The sequence below is a fragment of the Anguilla anguilla genome, chromosome 9 (genome assembly GCF_013347855.1).
Source record: "Anguilla anguilla isolate fAngAng1 chromosome 9, fAngAng1.pri, whole genome shotgun sequence".
NCBI lineage: Eukaryota > Metazoa > Chordata > Actinopteri > Anguilliformes > Anguillidae > Anguilla > Anguilla anguilla.
This window is the reverse complement of record NC_049209.1, coordinates 17,005,180-17,025,080: the sequence shown is the minus strand read 5'-3', so window position 1 is coordinate 17,025,080 and position 19,901 is coordinate 17,005,180. Positions and strand designations below refer to the sequence as shown.

General features: G+C 44.4%; 1 protein-coding gene across 3 annotated transcripts in view; it reads left to right on the top strand.

Annotated features, from left to right (window-relative positions):
- LOC118235984 (phospholipid-transporting ATPase 11C-like) overlaps positions 1–19,901 on the top strand; it is a 46,292-nt gene that overhangs the window by 21,419 nt on the left and 4,972 nt on the right. For all 3 annotated transcript variants that reach the window (XM_035433920.1, XM_035433921.1, XM_035433922.1), the window contains exons 4-28: positions 1,498–1,578; positions 2,314–2,424; positions 4,055–4,183; positions 4,534–4,622; positions 5,601–5,651; positions 5,939–6,003; positions 6,110–6,191; positions 6,978–7,128; positions 7,896–8,093; positions 8,843–9,007; positions 9,293–9,474; positions 9,720–9,791; positions 9,936–10,009; positions 10,101–10,204; positions 10,818–10,999; positions 11,931–12,197; positions 12,866–13,025; positions 14,129–14,231; positions 14,651–14,796; positions 15,480–15,539; positions 17,256–17,383; positions 17,466–17,601; positions 17,703–17,768; positions 18,197–18,300; positions 18,630–18,786. In XM_035433920.1, the coding sequence (XP_035289811.1) occupies positions 1,498–1,578; positions 2,314–2,424; positions 4,055–4,183; positions 4,534–4,622; positions 5,601–5,651; positions 5,939–6,003; positions 6,110–6,191; positions 6,978–7,128; positions 7,896–8,093; positions 8,843–9,007; positions 9,293–9,474; positions 9,720–9,791; positions 9,936–10,009; positions 10,101–10,204; positions 10,818–10,999; positions 11,931–12,197; positions 12,866–13,025; positions 14,129–14,231; positions 14,651–14,796; positions 15,480–15,539; positions 17,256–17,383; positions 17,466–17,601; positions 17,703–17,768; positions 18,197–18,300; positions 18,630–18,786 (3,063 nt within the window). The remainder of the gene's footprint in view (positions 1–1,497; positions 1,579–2,313; positions 2,425–4,054; positions 4,184–4,533; positions 4,623–5,600; positions 5,652–5,938; positions 6,004–6,109; positions 6,192–6,977; positions 7,129–7,895; positions 8,094–8,842; positions 9,008–9,292; positions 9,475–9,719; positions 9,792–9,935; positions 10,010–10,100; positions 10,205–10,817; positions 11,000–11,930; positions 12,198–12,865; positions 13,026–14,128; positions 14,232–14,650; positions 14,797–15,479; positions 15,540–17,255; positions 17,384–17,465; positions 17,602–17,702; positions 17,769–18,196; positions 18,301–18,629; positions 18,787–19,901) is intronic.

Below are 19,901 nucleotides of genomic sequence, written 5' to 3'. Positions count from 1 at the left end.
CCTTGGATTACTCTCTCAAGGTTCATTTAACCCGTGAATGCGCTGAAACGCGATGGCCGTTAGCTAACCGATACAGTGTTCGCTGAGTTATGTTTGATTGGTTGGCTGAGTTTTGTCTTCAATGGATTTAATTGTCTTGTTTTTTTCTGAAGCGCTGGGTTTGAGCGTAGCGACATGGCCTACTGTTTTTAATCAAATCCAGCCTGCGCCATGTGGTCACCACAGGCGCCAGCACTGCACGCTAAGCGTAGCCTCCGGCCGATCATGACTGAGATCTGACTGAGTGAAGCGTGCCCCTCCTCCCTGTGGGAGCAGGGCTTCCGATCCCTGCGGAGGGAGCGAAGTGCTCAGCGTGGAGGTCACCTGCAGGCAGAGGGGCCCTGTTCAAGCGTAGCCTCACTGGGATCCAGGACAAGATTATCGAGACCAGGGAACTAATCTCACATATGACTGAATTATGGAGACCATTACATTACATTTATTTGGCAGATGCTTTTGTCCAAAGCTTGTATAATAAGTGCATACCAAAGGTCATTGGACAACTACAGAACACAGGTTTGATAAGATGCAATTCTCACTAAGTTTCAGTTATCCATTGCCATGAAAATCCAGTCTAGTTCACGCAGTAAGCATAGGCTTAGTCAGTAAAGTTATGGCAAGTCAAACTAGAAGACCAGAGACCAGAGTGCTAATCTCGCATATGACTGAATTATGGAGACCAGCAAGCTAATCTCCCATATGACTGAATTATGGAGACCAGCGAGCTAATCTCGTATATGACTGAATTATGGAGACCAGCAAGCTAATCTCGCATATGACTAAATTATGGAGACCAGCGAGCTAATCTCGTATATGACTGAATTATGGAGACCAGCGAGCTAATCTTGCATATGACAGAATCCTATGACAATTTGTCCCTTGTGACTGTCCACCCTGGGCCAACTTGAGGGCCGTTTAAAATGTTGACAGACAAACTTCATTGGAGGGTGACTTTGGCATTTCACATCACCGTCTGCCTATGTATCTGTGGAACTAAGTAATTCAGTCATGGCGTCTCACTTCCAGATGAATGTCTCCAGTTGAGCCTGTTTAGACATTTTGCTGCCAGTCTGCTTAGCTTGATGTTAATGAGTGCAGAGTAAATGCTAGAGGGGTTTCGTTCCTGTTGAGTCTGTTTCTGCATCTCCTAACAGCTGTTGCTGTAAATCAGTTGTAGAACTCAAACTCCTCTTTCCATGTTTAATATTTTTATGATCATGTAAACATTTGGCTTTTATCGTTCATGAACTCAGGAGCCAAAATATACAGGAAATGCTTTATTCTGGAAATGGTGAGAAACAAGCCATTCTCTAGCGTCCCAATGACACATTTATGAAAGTTACTCTTTATGTTTGTGTAAAAATAGATGCTCATTATGTTTGTTCCGATGTACTGTTACTGTGTTTCATTGGTCTATCAAAATAATGATATATTGTCATTTTGTATCTGTGTGCGTAGGTGATAGTGGACACGCCCACCAGCCCGGTCACCAGTGGCTTGCCCTTATTTTTTGTAATCACTGTGACGGCCATCAAGCAGGTGAGAATCCCTCCCGCCAACCCTCGGTCACCCAAAGGTCTGTCTGTCTGTTTGTCTGTCTGTCTGGCTGCACTCTCTCCCTGTACCTTCCCTTCCCCCTCTCTATCATTCTCTCCCCCTCTGTCACATTCCCCATGTGTGACATTCTCGTTCTTTAAAATTCCTTTCTGTCATGACCACATGATTTAGGTTCAGGAAGCATTTGTAACTGACAAGGAGGTCTTTCACAAAGGAATTTGTTATACAGCTGGGCTCTTCTGAGGTATTTTTGGGAGCTGGCCGTGCTTGGCCTGGCAGCGGATCTTTCGAAAGGCACAATGGAGCGGCCTTCCCTCTGGGTGTGCTGCTGAGTACAGGGAAGGGCCTCGCTCCTGAGCCTGAGCCACCCTGCCTTCCGCACGGCTTTGATGTCGGTCTCCAGGGGAGCCTTTATAGATCTTGGAGTCAAATTGTGTGGCTGTCTCTCTCTCTCACTCTCTCTGTCATTGTCTCTCGCTCTCTCTCTCTCTCTGATCCTCTTTCTTGCTCTATCTCAGTTTAAATGTCACTTGGTTCATTGGTGTGGAATATATACATTCTGATTTTATGTTTAACTGAGAAGCTCAATCCGATGTCAGACCGTAGAAGAACCTTCATCTTTCCTTCGAACACCATATTCCTCATATCTCTCTTTACCACCCCCTCCCTTTTGTCTTCTCCCTCTTTCTCTCTCTCTCTTACTCTCTCTCTCTCTAGGGTTACGAGGATTGGTTGCGTCACAAGGCTGACAATGAGGTGAACAAGTACCCAGTGACCATTCTGGAAGGCGGAAGGAGTCAGTGCAAGAAAGACAGTGAGAAGATCAAGGTACCTTCCTTCGCCTGAGAAACGTCCCCACAGTGTTTGGAACGGACACTTCGTCTGGACACTGCTGGGATCTCTTAATAATTCACACGGTGGTGGCATGCGGATGTGCTTAGGCAGATGGGCGACTGCTCTGTCCATCCGCCCATTAAGAGCCATAGAATCCCCAATGGAACCTCTTCGGTTCATAAACTTTGTGGGATATGTTTTGAGGGGTTATTTCTGTCGCTGGGCCCTGTGGCAAGAATATTCAATGACGGCCAGGTGCAGCAGTGTCTTGTGTGAAATCGCTGGTATGTAATATGTACTGCTACATGACCTCGTATTTGGGTCCAGTGATTGTGATTTTTTTCCATATCAGTATATTGATGGAAAATGTCTAATAATTCAATATATTCAATATTCTGTGGCAAACCCTGGCAGTACATAGTTTGGTAACAATTTACGTTATTATTTTTACTATTGTGTTCCCACACTATTTTTTTCATTGACTAGAAATGTTAAAAAACAGTATTGTGTCACAGTATTTGATAATATAGGGGGAGTCCTGACTTGGAGAATTAAGTGCAGACATAAGCACATTTTATGCACTTATCTCCAAATAATATCCTGATTCAGACTTGCACACAACATCGCTGTGAAACACTCTCTAATATTGACTGAATATCTTCTTATTGAATACTGGTAGGAAATACCATCTGAATATCCTCAGAGGTAAAACGCAACCTACTGGTGGCTTATAAAATGTGTTTGCTCTGTCTATCATACACTCCTACGCTGTGCTTTGTCTTATATTACAGTTCGTGTGATTGTTTTATTCTGACCATAGGACTGGGAGAATAATGAGTACCTGCCAATCATTGTCCCTGAGCCAACTATATTTTTGATGTAGCTAAAGTAAAACCCAATCTCTTGGGTAAATTGCAGGGTGTTGTTTAGGAGTTTTAAAATAAACCAGAGAAAAACCGGCTATGTTTATGTTGGGTTGTGTCTGTTTGGATTCCATTTTAAGAATTCACTTATATTTGCTGCATGAGGACTGAAAGGGCAAAGTCTGAAGATGGACTATTATTGTTTTGTTGGCAATGGTCTTTGGATTACACTATCGATTTATTCCTGATACTCCCTGAAGCCAGCGAACGTACAAGTGTGGTAGTTTAAGTAACATTAAAGTCTTTAAACTATGAACAGTTTGATTGTTTGCCAGCAAACCAGTTCTGTAGCGTTAAACATTATTCAATTACGATAATAATTACAGTGAAATCATATTTATGCTGTATTCAGTATATTCAATATTTCAATAATAGTAAAATGTCAATTGTTAAATAAAAAATTGAAATAGAAAAATATAAATTGAAATATCGCTCTGCTGCACCGTGCATTGCCATTAAATAAAGCCCAGCCTAAGCTGTCTTCTTCAGCATCAAATAACAAGGGGCCTTCTGCTGCCAGTGAAACATGCAGATCCCCTCAGCCAGTGCCAAGCCGTGTACATGCGTGCCACTTTCCAGCGCAAGGCAAGGCATCCGAACGTGAGCAGTTGTAAAAAGGTATCCGCTCGTTCTCAGCTCAGCTGTGTAAAGGTGTCCGTACGCACGCAACCTGTTGAGCAAAGGCGCCTCCTCGCGTGCAGGTGGGTGACATCGTTGAGGTGGAAGAGGACGAGACGTTCCCCTGCGACCTGATCCTGCTGCGGTCCAGCCGCGATGACGAGACCTGCTTCGTCACCACGGCCAGCCTGGACGGAGAGTCCAACCATAAGGTGCCCGTGCTGCTCCTTCCTGGGCCCAACCCCCCATGACGCGCTCACACCTCAGCCCAGCCCCTTTTTTTCTTTTTTTTTTTTGGTGGTCCAAACAGCTTGGCTGTGGTCATCCAGGCTTTGACTCGTCAGTGCTATATTCAGCTTTCGGTCAGTCACTGTGGTGGCAGAGTCAGCCACACTTGTACTGTCTGTTTAGGTTCAGATAGCACTCAAGTTTGCTTTGCGTGATCTCATCTGTTTCAAAAAAAGATGGTGCTGTACTTTTGTTGTTATAATTTGCTGTCTTGCTCTCTCTCTCTCTCTCTGTTTCTTTCTCTCTGCCTTTCCCCCTCTGCCCCTCTCTGTAGACACACTACACAGTGCCTGATACGGAGAAAGATCTGGAATCACTTAATGCAACCATTGAGTGTGAACAGCCGCAGCCAGACCTTTACAAGTAGGTTATCTGTGTGCATACTTGTTTGAGAGACAGTTTGTACGCGCTGCTGATAACTGCTCAGTGTTTGTCTGTCTGTGGTTTTCGCTGTGAACGAGTGGTTCACACACAATTTCTGTTCGACTAGCATTCCTCTCGAAGGGTGGACGCTGTGACTATCTTACCTAAGTGAGAGGCATCAAATTAAATTTGAAACCCTTTCAAATACTTTTTATGGCCTTGAATTTCACAGCCGTTTAATTACTTGATAGTTTGTGCCTGTTTACATGCATGCATTCATACAGGTGTTTTTTCCTGTTAGTTTCACACTGTCAGTTTAATATGCCCCAGGAAATTGAGTGGTTTTATAGTGTGAGAATGAGTTTATATTAGGATACATTTTGCAAATGTGTCTTAACAAGGGAAAGTATGACAATTTTTATAGCTGTGTTAGTCTTGCCATTTTAAATGAACCATGTCTTGATTCAGTGAGAAATATTATTTTTAATGTCTTAATTCATCTTAGTCTTCAAATAGCATTTATATATTTTTCATGATAGTTTCTGTGCAATTGTAAGGTCTATATCCAGCCACTGGTTGGTTCTGTAACACAGTAACTATTATTGGAAATTATCTATCAAAGAAACTCATTAATGAATGAGTCCATTGATTAACAACTGCCTTTTTAAATCTCGGGAGAACATCACTTGGCATAAGTACAGTGATGGGTGATGAGTTCTTAGTGACTCAGTTTCTGAGTACTGTACATATTTCATATTTGCAGCTTTTATGGCACTGAAAGTTGGCATGGTAGGAGTTGAGGCTTTGGTGCCACCTACTGCTTAAATGTATAAATTACATCAATGTCCCAGAATTCAGGTGGTACCATTTATCTCATTACATGCAGGGCATTGGTGCTTTCTGGAACATTCCTGTCCTCCATTTATCAAAACCTTATGGAACGTAAATGAGTTACGCTAACATCCATTTCCTCCGCAGGTTTTTGGGACGCATGCACATCTACAGAGATGGCCAAGCCACCGCTGTGAGGTGGGTTCGGGTCCCGCCAGGTTCTCAATCCCCATTTTGCCTCAAAAACCCTCTTCCCGCAGGCCTGCACAGGTCACTTAATCCACACGGTCTGTCCCTTCACATTACAGTACTTTAAAATAAGACGGCCTCGCTGTGGCCCGAGGGGTCATCACCGCTCCGCTCTCTGGAACGTGAAAGCCTTAACCGGAGATTCAAACGGTGCCTCGCTTTCGCTGAAACCCAGTAATGCGTGGTTTTGTGAAGTGTAGCTTATCATCTTCCCTTCTGTACGGCTTTCTTTCCAGGTCTTTAGGCCCAGAAAATTTATTGTTGAAAGGTGCTACATTGAAGAACACCAAAAAGATTCACGGTAACTTCTGGAGTGGAATACCGGCTGCAGTTTTTTCAGAACTCTCTTAGTGTAATGAACATCGTTCTGTTTTCCTGTGTTTTAATTCGGGCCCTGTCTTCCCCAGGCGTGGCGGTTTACACGGGCATGGAGACCAAAATGGCGCTGAACTACCAGGGAAAGTCCCAGAAGCGCTCGGCAGTGGAGAAGTAAGGAGAGGGGAGGGATCGCTTTAGAGGTATACGGGGTAGGGCGGAAGAGGAAGAGGAAGGGCGAAGGAGTAGATCGGGAAACAGTGAGGAAGCCTGAGCTGCTTCTCAGTGCTAAAGCGTCCTCTCTCTAAAACACAGTTTACTTGCATACTCTAATGGTAAGAATTTTAAGGATTGGAGAGGGACTTCTGAGTCAGAGTGTATTTGTGCAGGGGTAAGCACGAGTCTCAGTGTTGGCAATTGTATCACAATGAGACACGTGCTATAAGCGCATAACATTGTGTCCGTGTGTGGGAACAGAATGGCCAAGGAAGGAGAGGAAAAGAGGAGCAACGAGCAATACATAGGCATATAGTAAAGTAAATGGTTGGTTATGTCTAATCGTACAGCATGAATACCGAATAAGCACACGTTGACCTCTAGCCTTCACCGTTAGGTAAACAAACTCTAAATCAAAACGAATTGTTTAGTCTCTATCTAGCAGTTGCTTTCAGAGTCCCAGGCAGCATGGCGTCATGGGCGGTTCCTCCCTGGTATGGATGGCAGGGGGAGGGTAAAGAAAAGGCCAAGCTCACCAGTTTGGACTCCTATAGATGTATAAGAGAAAGAGAGAAAGCACGCACATGCACACCCACAGGAGTACATGCAATTACAGTTTGGTGCCTGAAGCCAGAGGCCCTGCTGGAAGGCCTCAGAGTTTAGTGCAGTGCGAGGTTTTAGTTATAATAAAGGAAACTCTCCTCCCTTCAGTGTGTTTGTGTGTGTGTTGTACCCCTCTGCCAGGTCCATCAATGCCTTCCTCATGGTGTATCTGGGGCTCCTGGTGGGCAAGGCTCTGGTTTGCACCACGCTCAAGTACATCTGGCAGAGCCAGCCGGGGCAGGGTGAGCCTTGGTACAATCTCCACACCCAGAAAGAAAAGGACACCAATCTAGTGAGTCACCCAATCCCCAGCTGGTCCCTGAGAGCCGCACAGTAAAGCCTGAGTGTCTAGCTGCTGCAGCCCTCAGTGTATTTTACAGCCCTATCAGTCCAGCTCCTTTTTAATGTCTGAGTAGTGGTTTTGCTTTCTGCTGTTGTGGTTTCCTTTTCAATTTAGTGTCATGTCAGATAAAGAGAAACATCCGATATGTAAATTAGATGTGGATTTGGGCATGGAATGTTTTGTGGAAATACGATTTTCTGATTGCTCAATGTATTTTTAATTTAATCATGGAGCTGTTCTCAGATGAGTAAAATGGGAAATGAGGCATGATTTGGAGCCAGAGCACTGGTATTTTAAGATGATTTACATTCTGGATTGCATCGCGTCCGCGTACACAAATGAACGGCCCAGATCGTTGTAATGCTAATTACGTACCGCTAACCGTAAAACCACTTGCTAGCTGGTGCATTTAATGATTTTATAAACCATGCTTTTAATGGCAGCTTTCATTAAGCTGGGTGTAATGCACATGTTTTGATTCCAGAATGGACCTGAATAACAATTTATGCAAAGGAAATGTTATGGCACTAGAAAAAGTGGTTTTACTCATTTGTGACAAAATTAACACATGGAAAACCAGGCGGAAAGCGGATGTAGTGTTTACCAGTGTTCAGTGTTGTGTCTGAACTTTTTTTTTTTTTGAGATACAATTTTTAAGGAGAACCTTTAGCTTCCTTAATTGTAAATGACAAGCTTTTTTCTGTTTGTGTCTGCAGTACCTGAAGATGTTTACAGACTTCCTGTCCTTCATGGTGCTCTTCAACTTCATCATCCCTGTCTCAATGTACGTTACTGTGGAGATGCAGAAATTCCTGGGCTCTTTCTTCATCTCTTGGGACAAAGACTTCTTTGACCCGGAGATCCAGGAGGGAGCGCTGGTCAACACTTCTGACCTCAATGAGGAGCTGGGTCAGGTGAGGGAGCTTGGGTGCGCAAGATGTGCAGCACTTTGAAAATCACTCTGGATACCATTGGCACTTCTACACAATTAAAGTAATTAGGGCTCTGAGCTTTTCTCGACCCTGTTGAAAAATCGTTGTTATATCGATTGTCTATTGACTCTTTCTCCACCACATGTGGATTGTCAGTTGCTCATTAATTTTACCACCATGTGATTGTTTTTAATGTATTTGTAACAGACTATTTCAAATTTAAATTTCAAGCTTCTGACAAAACACATAAATTATTATTTAAAAAATTACTACCATATGCTGATTTTTAAGAAACCTTCTCCCAAAAGTCCACGTTTCAAAAGAGCAGAGGACATTAGTGCTCATCTCAGTGCACTGCCAGGCAGTCTACCTATTGCAAAGTAAGGCTAGATTTCTGTCAGTGAGAAACTTGGCTATGGCACTTTTCAGTATATAAAATTAGATTAGGAAGGCTAGCCATCTAATAACTATCCGGTTGGAAGTAATTGGAAGTAGAGTGGACTGAATTGGAAAGTTGTCTTGATCGGTATGCTTTGCGTGGAGCCTGCCTCCCTCACAGCTGGTTTGCTGGATGATTACTTCAACATTGAAAGCGATGCTTCATTAATTTAATTAAAGCAGAAAACGTAATTGCATTTGGTATTAATTGTCTGTGCGTATAGTTCAGGTCTGTTAATTATATGGGCCCTTATGGGCTCGGTTGGTGATTCGGTGCTTCTCTCCACTGTTAGGTTGAGTATGTGTTCACTGATAAGACGGGCACCTTGACCCAGAACAACATGGAGTTCAAAGAGTGCTGCATCGACGGCTTCCAGTACCTGGACTCCCCTGTGCAGGTGGATGGGCTGTGTGTCACGGACGGGCCAGTCAGCAAGACCCAGGAGAAGGCGTGCAGGGTGTGTGCTGGGAAAAGCATAATTTCGTCACAAAATCCACTCAGGAAACATAGCCTTTAAACACCACACCACACTCTGGACGGCATTATTAGCATTAGCATTACTAGCAGTACAATTGGCAGCAGCGCGTGCGGTCCGTGCATATGTTGCATGTTTCTGGGCCCATATGTGTGTGATTGTGTCATCACACAATGTTGCTGGATAGTGGCTGTGGGGTCCTACAGTTTGTGGCTGCTGACAGTGTCAACGGGGAGATCCTGACTGTGTCCGTGTGCCGCGCTGCAGGAGAAGGAGGAGCTGTTCCTGCGGGCTCTGTGCCTGTGCCACACAGTGCAGGTGAAGGAGTCTTGGCAGGGCGGGGTCCTGGGCATGGACCAGGTGGACAGAGGGGCCCTCGGACTGGAAGAGCAGTGCGGGTTCATCGCTTCCTCGCCCGATGAGGTGGCGCTGGTCAAGGGGGCCATGAAGTAAGACTTTAGCTGAGTGGGTCTTTATGTGCAGTATATATGAGAATCAGTGCAGGGCCGTTATGTGCAGTATAATGAGAATCAGTGCAGGGCCGTTATGTGCAGTATATATGAGAATCAGTGCAGGGCCATTGTGTGCAGTATATATGAGAATCAGTGCAGAGCCGTATCAACTCTGCACATGCAGTGCCATGCTAACTCTGCACGTGCAATATTACAGTCTGATATTTTTTTCTGTTGTCCAGGTATGGCTTCAAATTCCTGGGCTCGGATTGCAGAAGCATGAAAATAATGAACAGGAATGAAGACATTGAGGAGTAGGTCATTGTTTCTAAAGCTTTAATTTGACACTTTTGGTCTGTCTACTTTTCTATTTTCCTTGAGTGTTTGCCAGTGCAGCCAGTCCCTGCCATACAGCCTTATTTTGTCAAAATTAATAGATTTGAATTTCCTTGTTCAAGGTACGAGCTGCTGCACGTGTTGAACTTTGACCCGGTTCGACGGCGAATGAGCGTGATTGTTAAATCCAGATCAGGTGAGAGGGGATTGTGGGGCTTGGAGTCTTTCAGGCCAGTGTACATCAGGAAAACCAGCCCACTTAACTCTCTTCTCTATTCTATGAACAGGGGACATCCTCCTTTTCTGCAAAGGGGCAGACTCGTCCATTTTCCCCCGAGTCAAGCCGGAGGAAGTGGACCGAATACGGAGGCATGTGGAGCGAAACGCTACAGTCAGTATTCCTTGGAGGAAGTTCCATGAACGGATTCCATCTTTTCAGCCCATTTCCACCACTTGTGGTGGGCAGTATCATTCTTACACCCAGTAATCCAGCAATAAGTGTGCCCCTGGAATAATGTGTGAGGATATTATGCATATTGTAATACGTTAAAAGAGGTCTTGTGCTAGTAGCCTCCACCTGTGCCATGTATATTCCTTTACAGAATGCTGCAAACTGATGTGCTATAGATCACTTGTTTTGTTGAATGAACTTAGATGTGCATTTCCTGAAAATGCCAATGCAATATATAAGGCTGTTCTTTTAAATGCTTAGTTTGTATTTCCCCATTTTCCTTTATAACACAAACACAATAAAAAAAAGAGAAGAAAATCTATTTGTGAATATATGTCTCTGTGTGCGTGGGTATATATATATATGTTAACATATATACATATGCATACCTAAATGTATGTTGATATGTTCAGATGTTTTAAGTCCCTATCACCCACCCCTATTGAGCTGGCTTTGCACAGAATACAGGTTTTAGAACGATAAGGCTGACTAAACGATGTCAGAGACCTCTCTGCGTTCAATTGGACGGCTTGCTGCTTTGTGCGTGATGCAGGATGGCTACAGGACGCTGTGCGTGGCCTACAAGCAGCTGAGCACGGAGGAGTACGAGAAGGCCGACGCGGGGCTGCGGGAGGCGCGGCTGGCCCTGCAGGAGCGGGAGGAGAAGCTCACGGCCGTGTACAACCAGATCGAGACCGACATGAGTCTGATCGGAGCCACCGCGGTGGAGGACAGGTGCGTCCCCGCGCTTTGGCTCACCGTTTCCGGTTATGTGAGCGCGCTGCTCCTCCCCACCTATGAGTGCCAGCCGCACACCCTCATATGGGCCTTTGTGAATAAACGCCCTGCGGGGCCTGTCGGTGTTTTGCACGGCTGTGAGATATGGTTGGCCTTTGAGGACATGTTTCACTTGTTTGATATCATTATTTTAAGTGTTTGATATCATAATTTACACCTTTGATATCATTATGCATAATACAATATATATAAGAGAATACGACGATATCAAACATGGATCTTATTGATAGCAAGTGAGTATTTTTAATATTGTTGAATATGTGTTTCTAAAAATTGTATTGTGGATAAATAATGATATTATAAATAATAAATAATTTCAAACGCGTAAAATGTATGTCCTCAAATGCCGACCGTAGTGAGGCAGGTTCCAAGAACAGCGGCACGCGCTGTTGTGTGGAATCTGACCCGCTTTGCTGTGGGGAGTCACAGGCAGGGCTCCAGCCTGTGGGGTTTAGCCCCGTGGCCGCTCCTGCTGCACTGGGCGTGTGCAGCCCAGCAGTCAGCGTGCATGTAAACAGATGAACCAATCAGTAGAGGATGCTGCAGCGATGGGACGGCCCTATAATTACGATACCCCCTCAAACTGAGCAAAATAATCCAAGACCAGATGGTCAGCTCCTGTGTTTCTTCTGTGCTCTCTAATCTAGTTACTGGAGTTTGCAATGCTAGGTTGCAGTTTATGAATATTCATTAACATTACACATTAGATTGCCACAGTACTGCCCTTTATCACACCACTTCATTAGTATTAAAAAGATGAATCTCATTGGGAGGGTTTGGTTTCAGTGGTACCTTGCAGCAGTAGTGACACGCAGTGTGTAGAGACTCTAGGACGGGTGAGCAGTGGGCGTGTCCTTCCTGTGCCCAGGCTGCAGGAGCAGGCCGCTGAGACCATGGAGGCGCTGCAGGGCGCCGGGATGAAGGTGTGGGTGCTGACCGGGGACAAGATGGAGACGGCCAAGTCCACGTGCTACGCCTGCCGGCTCTTCCAGAGGAGCACGGAGCTGCTGGAGCTGACGGTGCGCACCCTGGAGGGCAGCGGCCCGCGGCGCGAGGAGAGGCTGTGGGATCTCTTACAGGACTACCACAGGAAGGCCGTGTATGATGCCCCGCCCATCAAGGCCACAGCCAAACGGTCAGTACTGTAAGGGTCTGCCCCTTTGGAGACTCGGTTTTTAAAAAATGATTTTTCCAAATTCCAAGTCTGTGTTCTAGAACTCCATTGCTATCAATTACCGGCAATGATTGTCACATCAGCATTGGAATGTTCAGTCAAGTACATTCTAATCACATAAGGATATTTCATTTTAGTATAACACTAGTAATTTTGTGGAGCTTATCCCATTGTGTTTGGATAGCATCATCCCGATTCAAACCCATTCATTTTCAGGACCTTGCCGAAGGTAGCAGTTTTAAAGCACACATGAACTATGGAGGATCATAGATCGATAAAAGAGAGTTTTAATGCCAAGATTTAACAGTCAGCAGGGGCAGCTGTTGTTGCTAGCATTCACACTAACATTGGGGTGAGCACCATAAAATTAGCTTACTTGTGTTATGTCTAGTGTAAAAAGTGTAAAGAAGAGATCTATGATAAAATGCTCAAGGGCTGTTTGTAGGGTTAACTGGGATAAGGTGTGTGTGTGCTCATGCCTTTTCCAGTTTTGTGTAGATGGTAGGATTTCACTGCAGGAACATTTATAAGTCTATGAAGAGCATTGCCGTCCCATATATGAATGCAGACGTGCCGCTGGCTTTCACAGTGACCCGTGTAAAACTGCGTTACTGTGAATCCTCCCCCAGGAGCTGGTGCTCCTCGGGCCAGGAGTTTGGCTTCATCGTGGACGGAGCCACGCTGGGCCTGGTCCTGAACACCAGCCGCTACAGCAGCCTGTTCCTGCAGATCTGCCAGAACTGCACGGCCGTGCTGTGCTGCCGCATGGCCCCGCTGCAAAAGGCGCAGGTAGGCTGGGTGCCCCCCCCCCCCCCCCCCTGCGCGTGCAGGCCCCCGCAGGCTCGTCGCCACGGCGCTTCTGAGCTCGCGGCCCTGCCCATTAGATCACTACCCAGGGCATGATTCTGAATGCACACCTGCTCCTTATTTGGATGACATGAGTCCTTGAACTGTTTGGTCAGATAATACAGTGTATGTTTGCACTGGTCAGGTCTCCCCTGTACGGTGTAAAACAATTATTTTTTTTACAGCCTCAATATCGCAGCTGTTTTCAAACCAAACTCTAACTTTAAAACCATGCCATTTCACAGGTGGACTACAAGGACACCTCTACAAGGACACCTCTTAAAAAATAAGACTTATTTGCGCAAACATATCTCTGTCTAAAAACAGACTCCAACACAAGGCCCCTCGCTATGTCGGTCCTTTTGAGGCTTTTTATGCATTTTATAAAGTTTGTGGCTGTGGACTTCATTAAATTTGAATGAGTCCGCAGAATTCTGAAATTCTGACAATGAATTGTCCATAGACTTAACATGGGACAAAATGCTAACATAAATAAGATTACCTTCTCAAAGTCTGAATAATTCCATATTTATAAATGAACTTCATCATGTTTGCTCTATCATTTTAGCTGACCCATGTTAAATCTGTATTATTATGTGCATATTAAACTGACCGAGAGCTTACAGTGCTCTTTCAATGCTAGCAGACTCTGTTCTGCCATTCCATTGCATTAATGATGGGGAAACACAGATTAATGTTGTTGAAATTGTGCATATTTGCATATTATTTATTTATTATGAGTGACAAATGCTGGGTGGCGGATAGATCTAGCTAGAAGTACTGCACCATTCAGTGAGGGAAATCTGACTGCACTGTTGCACCTTCACTAGAAAAAAATCATGCATGATACAGCATGTTTTAGTCTACTAATTCAAACTCTAGTTTTTAATTAGGATGTGTTGGTAACAATTGTCAAATGGTGTTAATTTGTTTGGACTCCATTCAGAAGTACACCTTTTGCATGCATTAATGTTAGTTTTACAAAGACAAAAATTGAAAGTGTGTGTGCGTGTGTGTGAAATCCCAAACAAATATTATTCTTGTAGATTGTGAAGATGGTGAAGAGTTCGAAGGGCAGCCCTATTACCCTGTCCATTGGTGACGGGGCCAATGATGTCAGCATGATTCTGGAGGCGCATGTGGGCATTGGTAAGTTGCTCTGGATAAAAGCATCTGCTACGCAATTGTCATGTTATGTGAGCACTTACTACAGAATAACATCACCGTTTCGCGGTTGTCGTCAAGGTAACGTTTTAAACAAGGGCTTCAGGATTTTGTGCCAGCTTCTGTTCCTATTTATTTATTTAGCTTAGTCATTTAGTTGATCTGATTTTACACCCTGGTCTTCCAGGCCAAGAGCTGTGTACCTCAGTTCTAAACCAACAGAATTCCTGCTCAGGGTGGCATTTCAGTCTGGATTAGTGGAACACTTGCACATAGTTACACATAAACTGCAATGTTTTAAGAAGGTGACATAGTCATTAAATGCACTACTATTGTTTTTCCCTCTGTGGATATGCTTCTGTTGAAAGCTGCTGTCTCTTAGCCCGTCTCTTGTCATGTACCAGGTTTAAAAGGCAAAGAGGGCCGGCAGGCGGTGAGGAACAGTGACTATGCCATACCCAAACTCAAGCACCTGAAGAAGCTGCTACTGGCACACGGGCACCTGTACTACGTCCGCATCGCCCACCTGGTGCAGTATTTCTTCTACAAGGTACAGTGCTCTCGACCTTCTCTTCTGTTATTTAGTAGTTTGGATAGGAGGAGTAGATTAGTGACCGCAAGATTGAGGCACTTCTTTTAGTGCCCTTTAGTGAGCAGAACAGCTGAGTCAGTACTGTAGTTCTCTGTAGTGAGCAGCCCTGGATAGTAAAACACTTTCTGTCACGTATTGCATTTTGACCTTTTCCAAATAGGTTAAGCACAGTTTGGTTTAGCCACACATTTTAAAATATTTGTTCAGGAAACACAGGAAGATTTTTCAGGACAGACAAAATAACATACAGTAAGTGCCCTATGGGAGGACGATGTCCAACCCGGATACTTGAATCTGTTCTGGCTTATTTCTTGGGTTTATAGCCCTGCAGAGATGCTGTTTTTGTGCAAGGTTCTTCATTTGTATTCCCCCAATGAAAAGTCCTGCTGAATGTATTGGCTGCAAAGTGCCTAGAAGATGTGGAATTGTTTTCATAGAGGCTCCCATCTGTGATAACCTATCAAATTATGAAGTTAAATAATTAAATCCTTGGATAACTGCACAAACCAAATTGATAATTTCACCTGGCATCTGTTTTCTGAACCTAATTAACACTCAAAACACATAGTATTGTGTGGTAACTATACTCACAATACTTACAGAGTACTCAAAGTATTAATATAACTATCTTTTTTCCCCAGAACCTTTGCTTCATTTTACCTCAGTTCCTGTATCAGTTCTTCTGTGGATACTCACAGCAGGTGAGTGTGTGTAGCGTTTTTCCAGTGCTGACACCTTGCATTCTTAATCTTGTTTTAAACATGCTGAAGCAGCTTTGCCTTCATTCACTGTGGATCCTGGGTGTGTGTGTTATGAAAGAGAGTGTGTTTTTAATAAATATGTTTGTGTTTGTTCCTCTCTTGTGGTTTACTTTCCCTCAGTTTGCTTTCAAAAATCCTGTAGATGTAAATCCCCTTCACTGAGACTGATGTGTGAGCTATACAGCATTTTCTGTGTGCAGCTGTATATACATACACATACACTGGTTCATCTCCTGTGATATATGGTCCATATATATAATGGTCCATATATATGGACCGTATATCCTCTCATACTCCGATGCACATCTCTATTCCAGTGGCTGATGTATAATTTACTGTACTGCACAATACTGTGTTGCACTTTCCAAAGACCTGAAATGCATTGAATCAAATGTTTTAAAATAAAACATTTACATTTTATAAGGCTGATGCTCTTTATCCAGGAGACCTACAGTCAATGCACAAGGCAAAGGCCTAGATTTGTAAATCACTAACATTCCTAGTTGCAGTCGACAGGCCATAACACACCAACGATAGGTAATCCTTTGTTAGTAGAATTGACCTGTGGAAGGGAAGGTTGTGAGGTTTTTTTTGTAGGGAATTATAGTCTAGATAGGAGAAAAGGCGACTCAACTGGAGATGTCAGCTAGGCGAGCTGAGGTGCTTGCCTCAACCTGAGTGTCAGAGGACGGGAATCAGCATAGCAATTGTGGGAGCAGTTGTGTGATGACTGAGCCAATTGATCTGGTGTAAAGGGAGAAGACGAATGGGCCCAGGACAGAGCCATGGGGAACCCCAGTAGAGAGTGTTTGTGGTGAGGATGGAGGCCCCCTCCACGGTACCTAATTAGTGTGATCTGATAGGTGGGAGTTGATTTCCATATCCATCAGGGTGGTGAGGAGTAGTTGGTGGTTAACCACGTCAAAGGCAGCAGACAGGTGCAGGAGGATGAGGTCCGAGGAGACAGAGGCTTTTACGTTATGGACAATTTCAGTGACCGCAAGGAGCGCAGTTTCATAGAGTGGGTAGGCTTGAAGCCAGACTCATTAGGGTCTAGCAGGTTCTTCTGAGAGAGAAATTTGAAAGTAGAAATTAGAAATAGCATGTTCAAGTACTTTAGAAAGAAAGGAGTGATACTGGTTTGTAGTTTTTGACATTGTGCAAGGGAAAGTTTCTTGAAGTGTAACCACCCACTGATTTGAAAGCAGTTGGAATGCAGCCAAATGGCAGGGAGGTGTTGTTGACGTTAGTGAGAAATGGGAGCAGGTTGGCAGCGATAGTCTGGAGGATGGAGGAGGGGATTGGGTCGAGAGGGCAGGTGATATTAAAACCTTTTAGTTCTGGAATGTACCAGTGACAGGGTTTTGAGTTTGCAGGGCCTCCTACACAGCATAAATACACAGCATTGTGAATGCTGTGTATTTAATATCATATCAGAGCAGATACTCTTCTTTTTCATGACCTGAACCAAACCAAAGGTCTATTTTGGACTGATTGTTTAGTTCCTGAATGGTTCTTTCCTGCATGTTCATGTTGTCATTGCATGATAATTGATGATGAGCCCCAGGACTATATTTAGTGTGTTGATATGGCCCTGGTATGTGTGTTGTGTTGTGTCGTTTAACCCTCGGGTGCCACCCGTCCCTGCCCCCCCAGCCCCTGTACGACGCAGCCTATCTGACGATGTACAACATCTGCTTCACCTCTATGCCCATCCTGGCCTACAGCCTCCTGGAGCAGCACATCTGCATGGAGATCCTCATGGACAATGCCTCTTTGTACAGGTAGGGGGAGCCTCTCCATAAATGCCACAGTTCTAGTGTTTATTGCATGCACGCAGTGAAAAAAAAAAACTACCTTTCCCAGGGCGATGGCCAAGAATGCCTTGCTGCGCTGGGGCCCCTTCCTGTACTGGACGGCATTGGGGGTCTTCCATGGCCTAGTCTTCTTCTTTGGTGTGCACTTTCTTTTCAGAAATTCAGCCTTGCAGGACACTGGCCAGGTGAGTCTTGAGCACCACACCCCAGCAAACAATGTGCAAGTCCTGTTGCTGACTTTCCAGTTCAAATGCCACTCCTGCATGTGTTTTTTCTCTTTCTCCAGGTCTTTGGAAACTGGACCTTTGGAACAATAGTTTTTACTGTCCTCGTCTTCACCGTCACCCTGAAGGTAAAATAACGATTCTACATGTGTGCACTACACTCATGCTTGAATGTCTTCTAGCTGATCTCCAGTGCAAATGAGCACTGCAATCTGGGTAATTAAGCAATACGGCACGAGAGACAGTGCTGTATCGTGAATACAGTCATAGCTACTGGGGTGAGGCAGCAGGGTCTCGAGTGCCGTATTGCTTCTATAAAATTGTTACAACATATAGAAGCAATGAATTCTATATGTATTTAGTAAATAACTGTTTGTACGTGGAGTGTTAGGTCTACTGTTTACAAACAGGTTGTTTGAATAACTGCTACTGTATCGGATTTATAGCAGAACGTGGTCTCAGCCAATCAGCATTCAGGATCTAAACAACCCATTTTACAATTTGTCACAAAGGCCCTCACTGTCTGACTGTCAGTCTGTCTTATCTGTCCCTGCAGTTGGCTATGGACACACGTCACTGGACCTGGATTAACCACTTTGTCATCTGGGGCTCACTGGTCTTCTATGTCTTCTTCAGCTTCTTCTGGGGAGGAATCATATGGTGAGGAGAGGTTGGAGGTTTCTGTGGAGGATGAGGGAGGATTGGTTGTTGTGAACAAAGTGTTGAGCATATAGTATAAGAGGTCACTGGCCTTTTAGTCACATAAGGCCTCACATCGAGATGAATATATGGTGTTGCTTGAATAGTTACTGTAAATTCACCAGACTCAACTTTTTCGTTTTGAGGTGAATCTTGGTGCAACTCTTTTTTTCGGACAGTCAATGGGTGTAGCACAGTCTTTAGCATTGGATTGGAGTGACACAGTCTCTCTCCCTCTTAGACACTGCTTAGTGTGAGCCTCTGTTTCTCCCTCTCTCTCTTCTCACTAGGCCTTTTCTGCAGCAGCAGAGGATGTACTTTGTCTTCTCCAGCATGCTGAGCTCCCTGTCGGCCTGGCTGGTCATCGTCCTGCTCACCGTGCTGAGCCTTCTGCCCGACGTCCTGCTCGTCATCCTCCGCCCGCCCCGGAACCCCCACCCCCGACAGGTACTCCGATCGGGCTCCGCCCACCTCTCCTCCGCGCCCCCCCCCCCCCATCTATCCAGGTATTTAGCTCACTCTTTCACCCCTTTCCCCCCTTCCATCTGTTCTTTTCTTTCACCACATGCTGTCTGGTCATACCGGGGTTTCATCCATCCTTTCACCGCTCTACACCAGAACTTTGTTTCCTCCTTTACTCACCTGTCATACTCTTCTACTTTTTCTCCCTTCACCTCTCCTTCATAGCTTTCCTTCCTGTGTTGGGCCCCACCGCAGCCCTCTCCTCATGGATCCTTTTTTTAAACTTTGTTTCTCTATTTTGGCCTTTGACCTTGAAAAACCTAAAACTGAAGCCTCTAAAGGGTGTATTATTTCTTGGGAGTTAAAGTGAGGACCCCCACACTATGCTGCTGCTCTTGCCAATGTCACCACAGCAGCGGCAGGTACTGAGGTTTGTACAAGCAGCCCATCCTGTCTCACTGAGGGTCTGCTTCTCTTAGACCCGGAGCTCCCCTGTCCTCTCAATGTGTCAATCAACAGTATTCCCTCTGTAAAATTACTATTCACACCCTTGAGATGTCATCTTTCACACATTTTATTCCTCCTCTATTTCTGTACAATTTTTTAAAAATAATTTGTTCATTTGCTATACTCTATGTCTATCAAAAATGTTATTTAACAAATTAAGACTCCAGCATTTATGATTGCTATAGCTACCAACACCTGTGATAACCTGTGATGCCTTAATTGCACAAGCATTGGTAGATACTTCGATGAATACACAGGTAGATACTTTGATCAATACAGTGAGCTCCATAATGTTTGGGACAAAGACATATTTTTCTTGATTTGGTGACCTGAAATGTGGGGACTATGTATGAAAAGTGCTGTCATTTGTACACGGTGAAACCAAAATGTATTCAAAAAATACCCTATAATGAAAGCTGAGAATCTGCACCTTAACCTCACATGAATTATTTGATTACAAATCTAAAATTGTGTACAGAGCCAAATCAAAAAAAAAAAATGTCTTTGTCCCAATCATTATGGAGCACACTGTAGCGTAACAGTGTGAACACTAAACTAGATTTTCAAACAGGGTTTCGCTTTTCAGTGGGGGT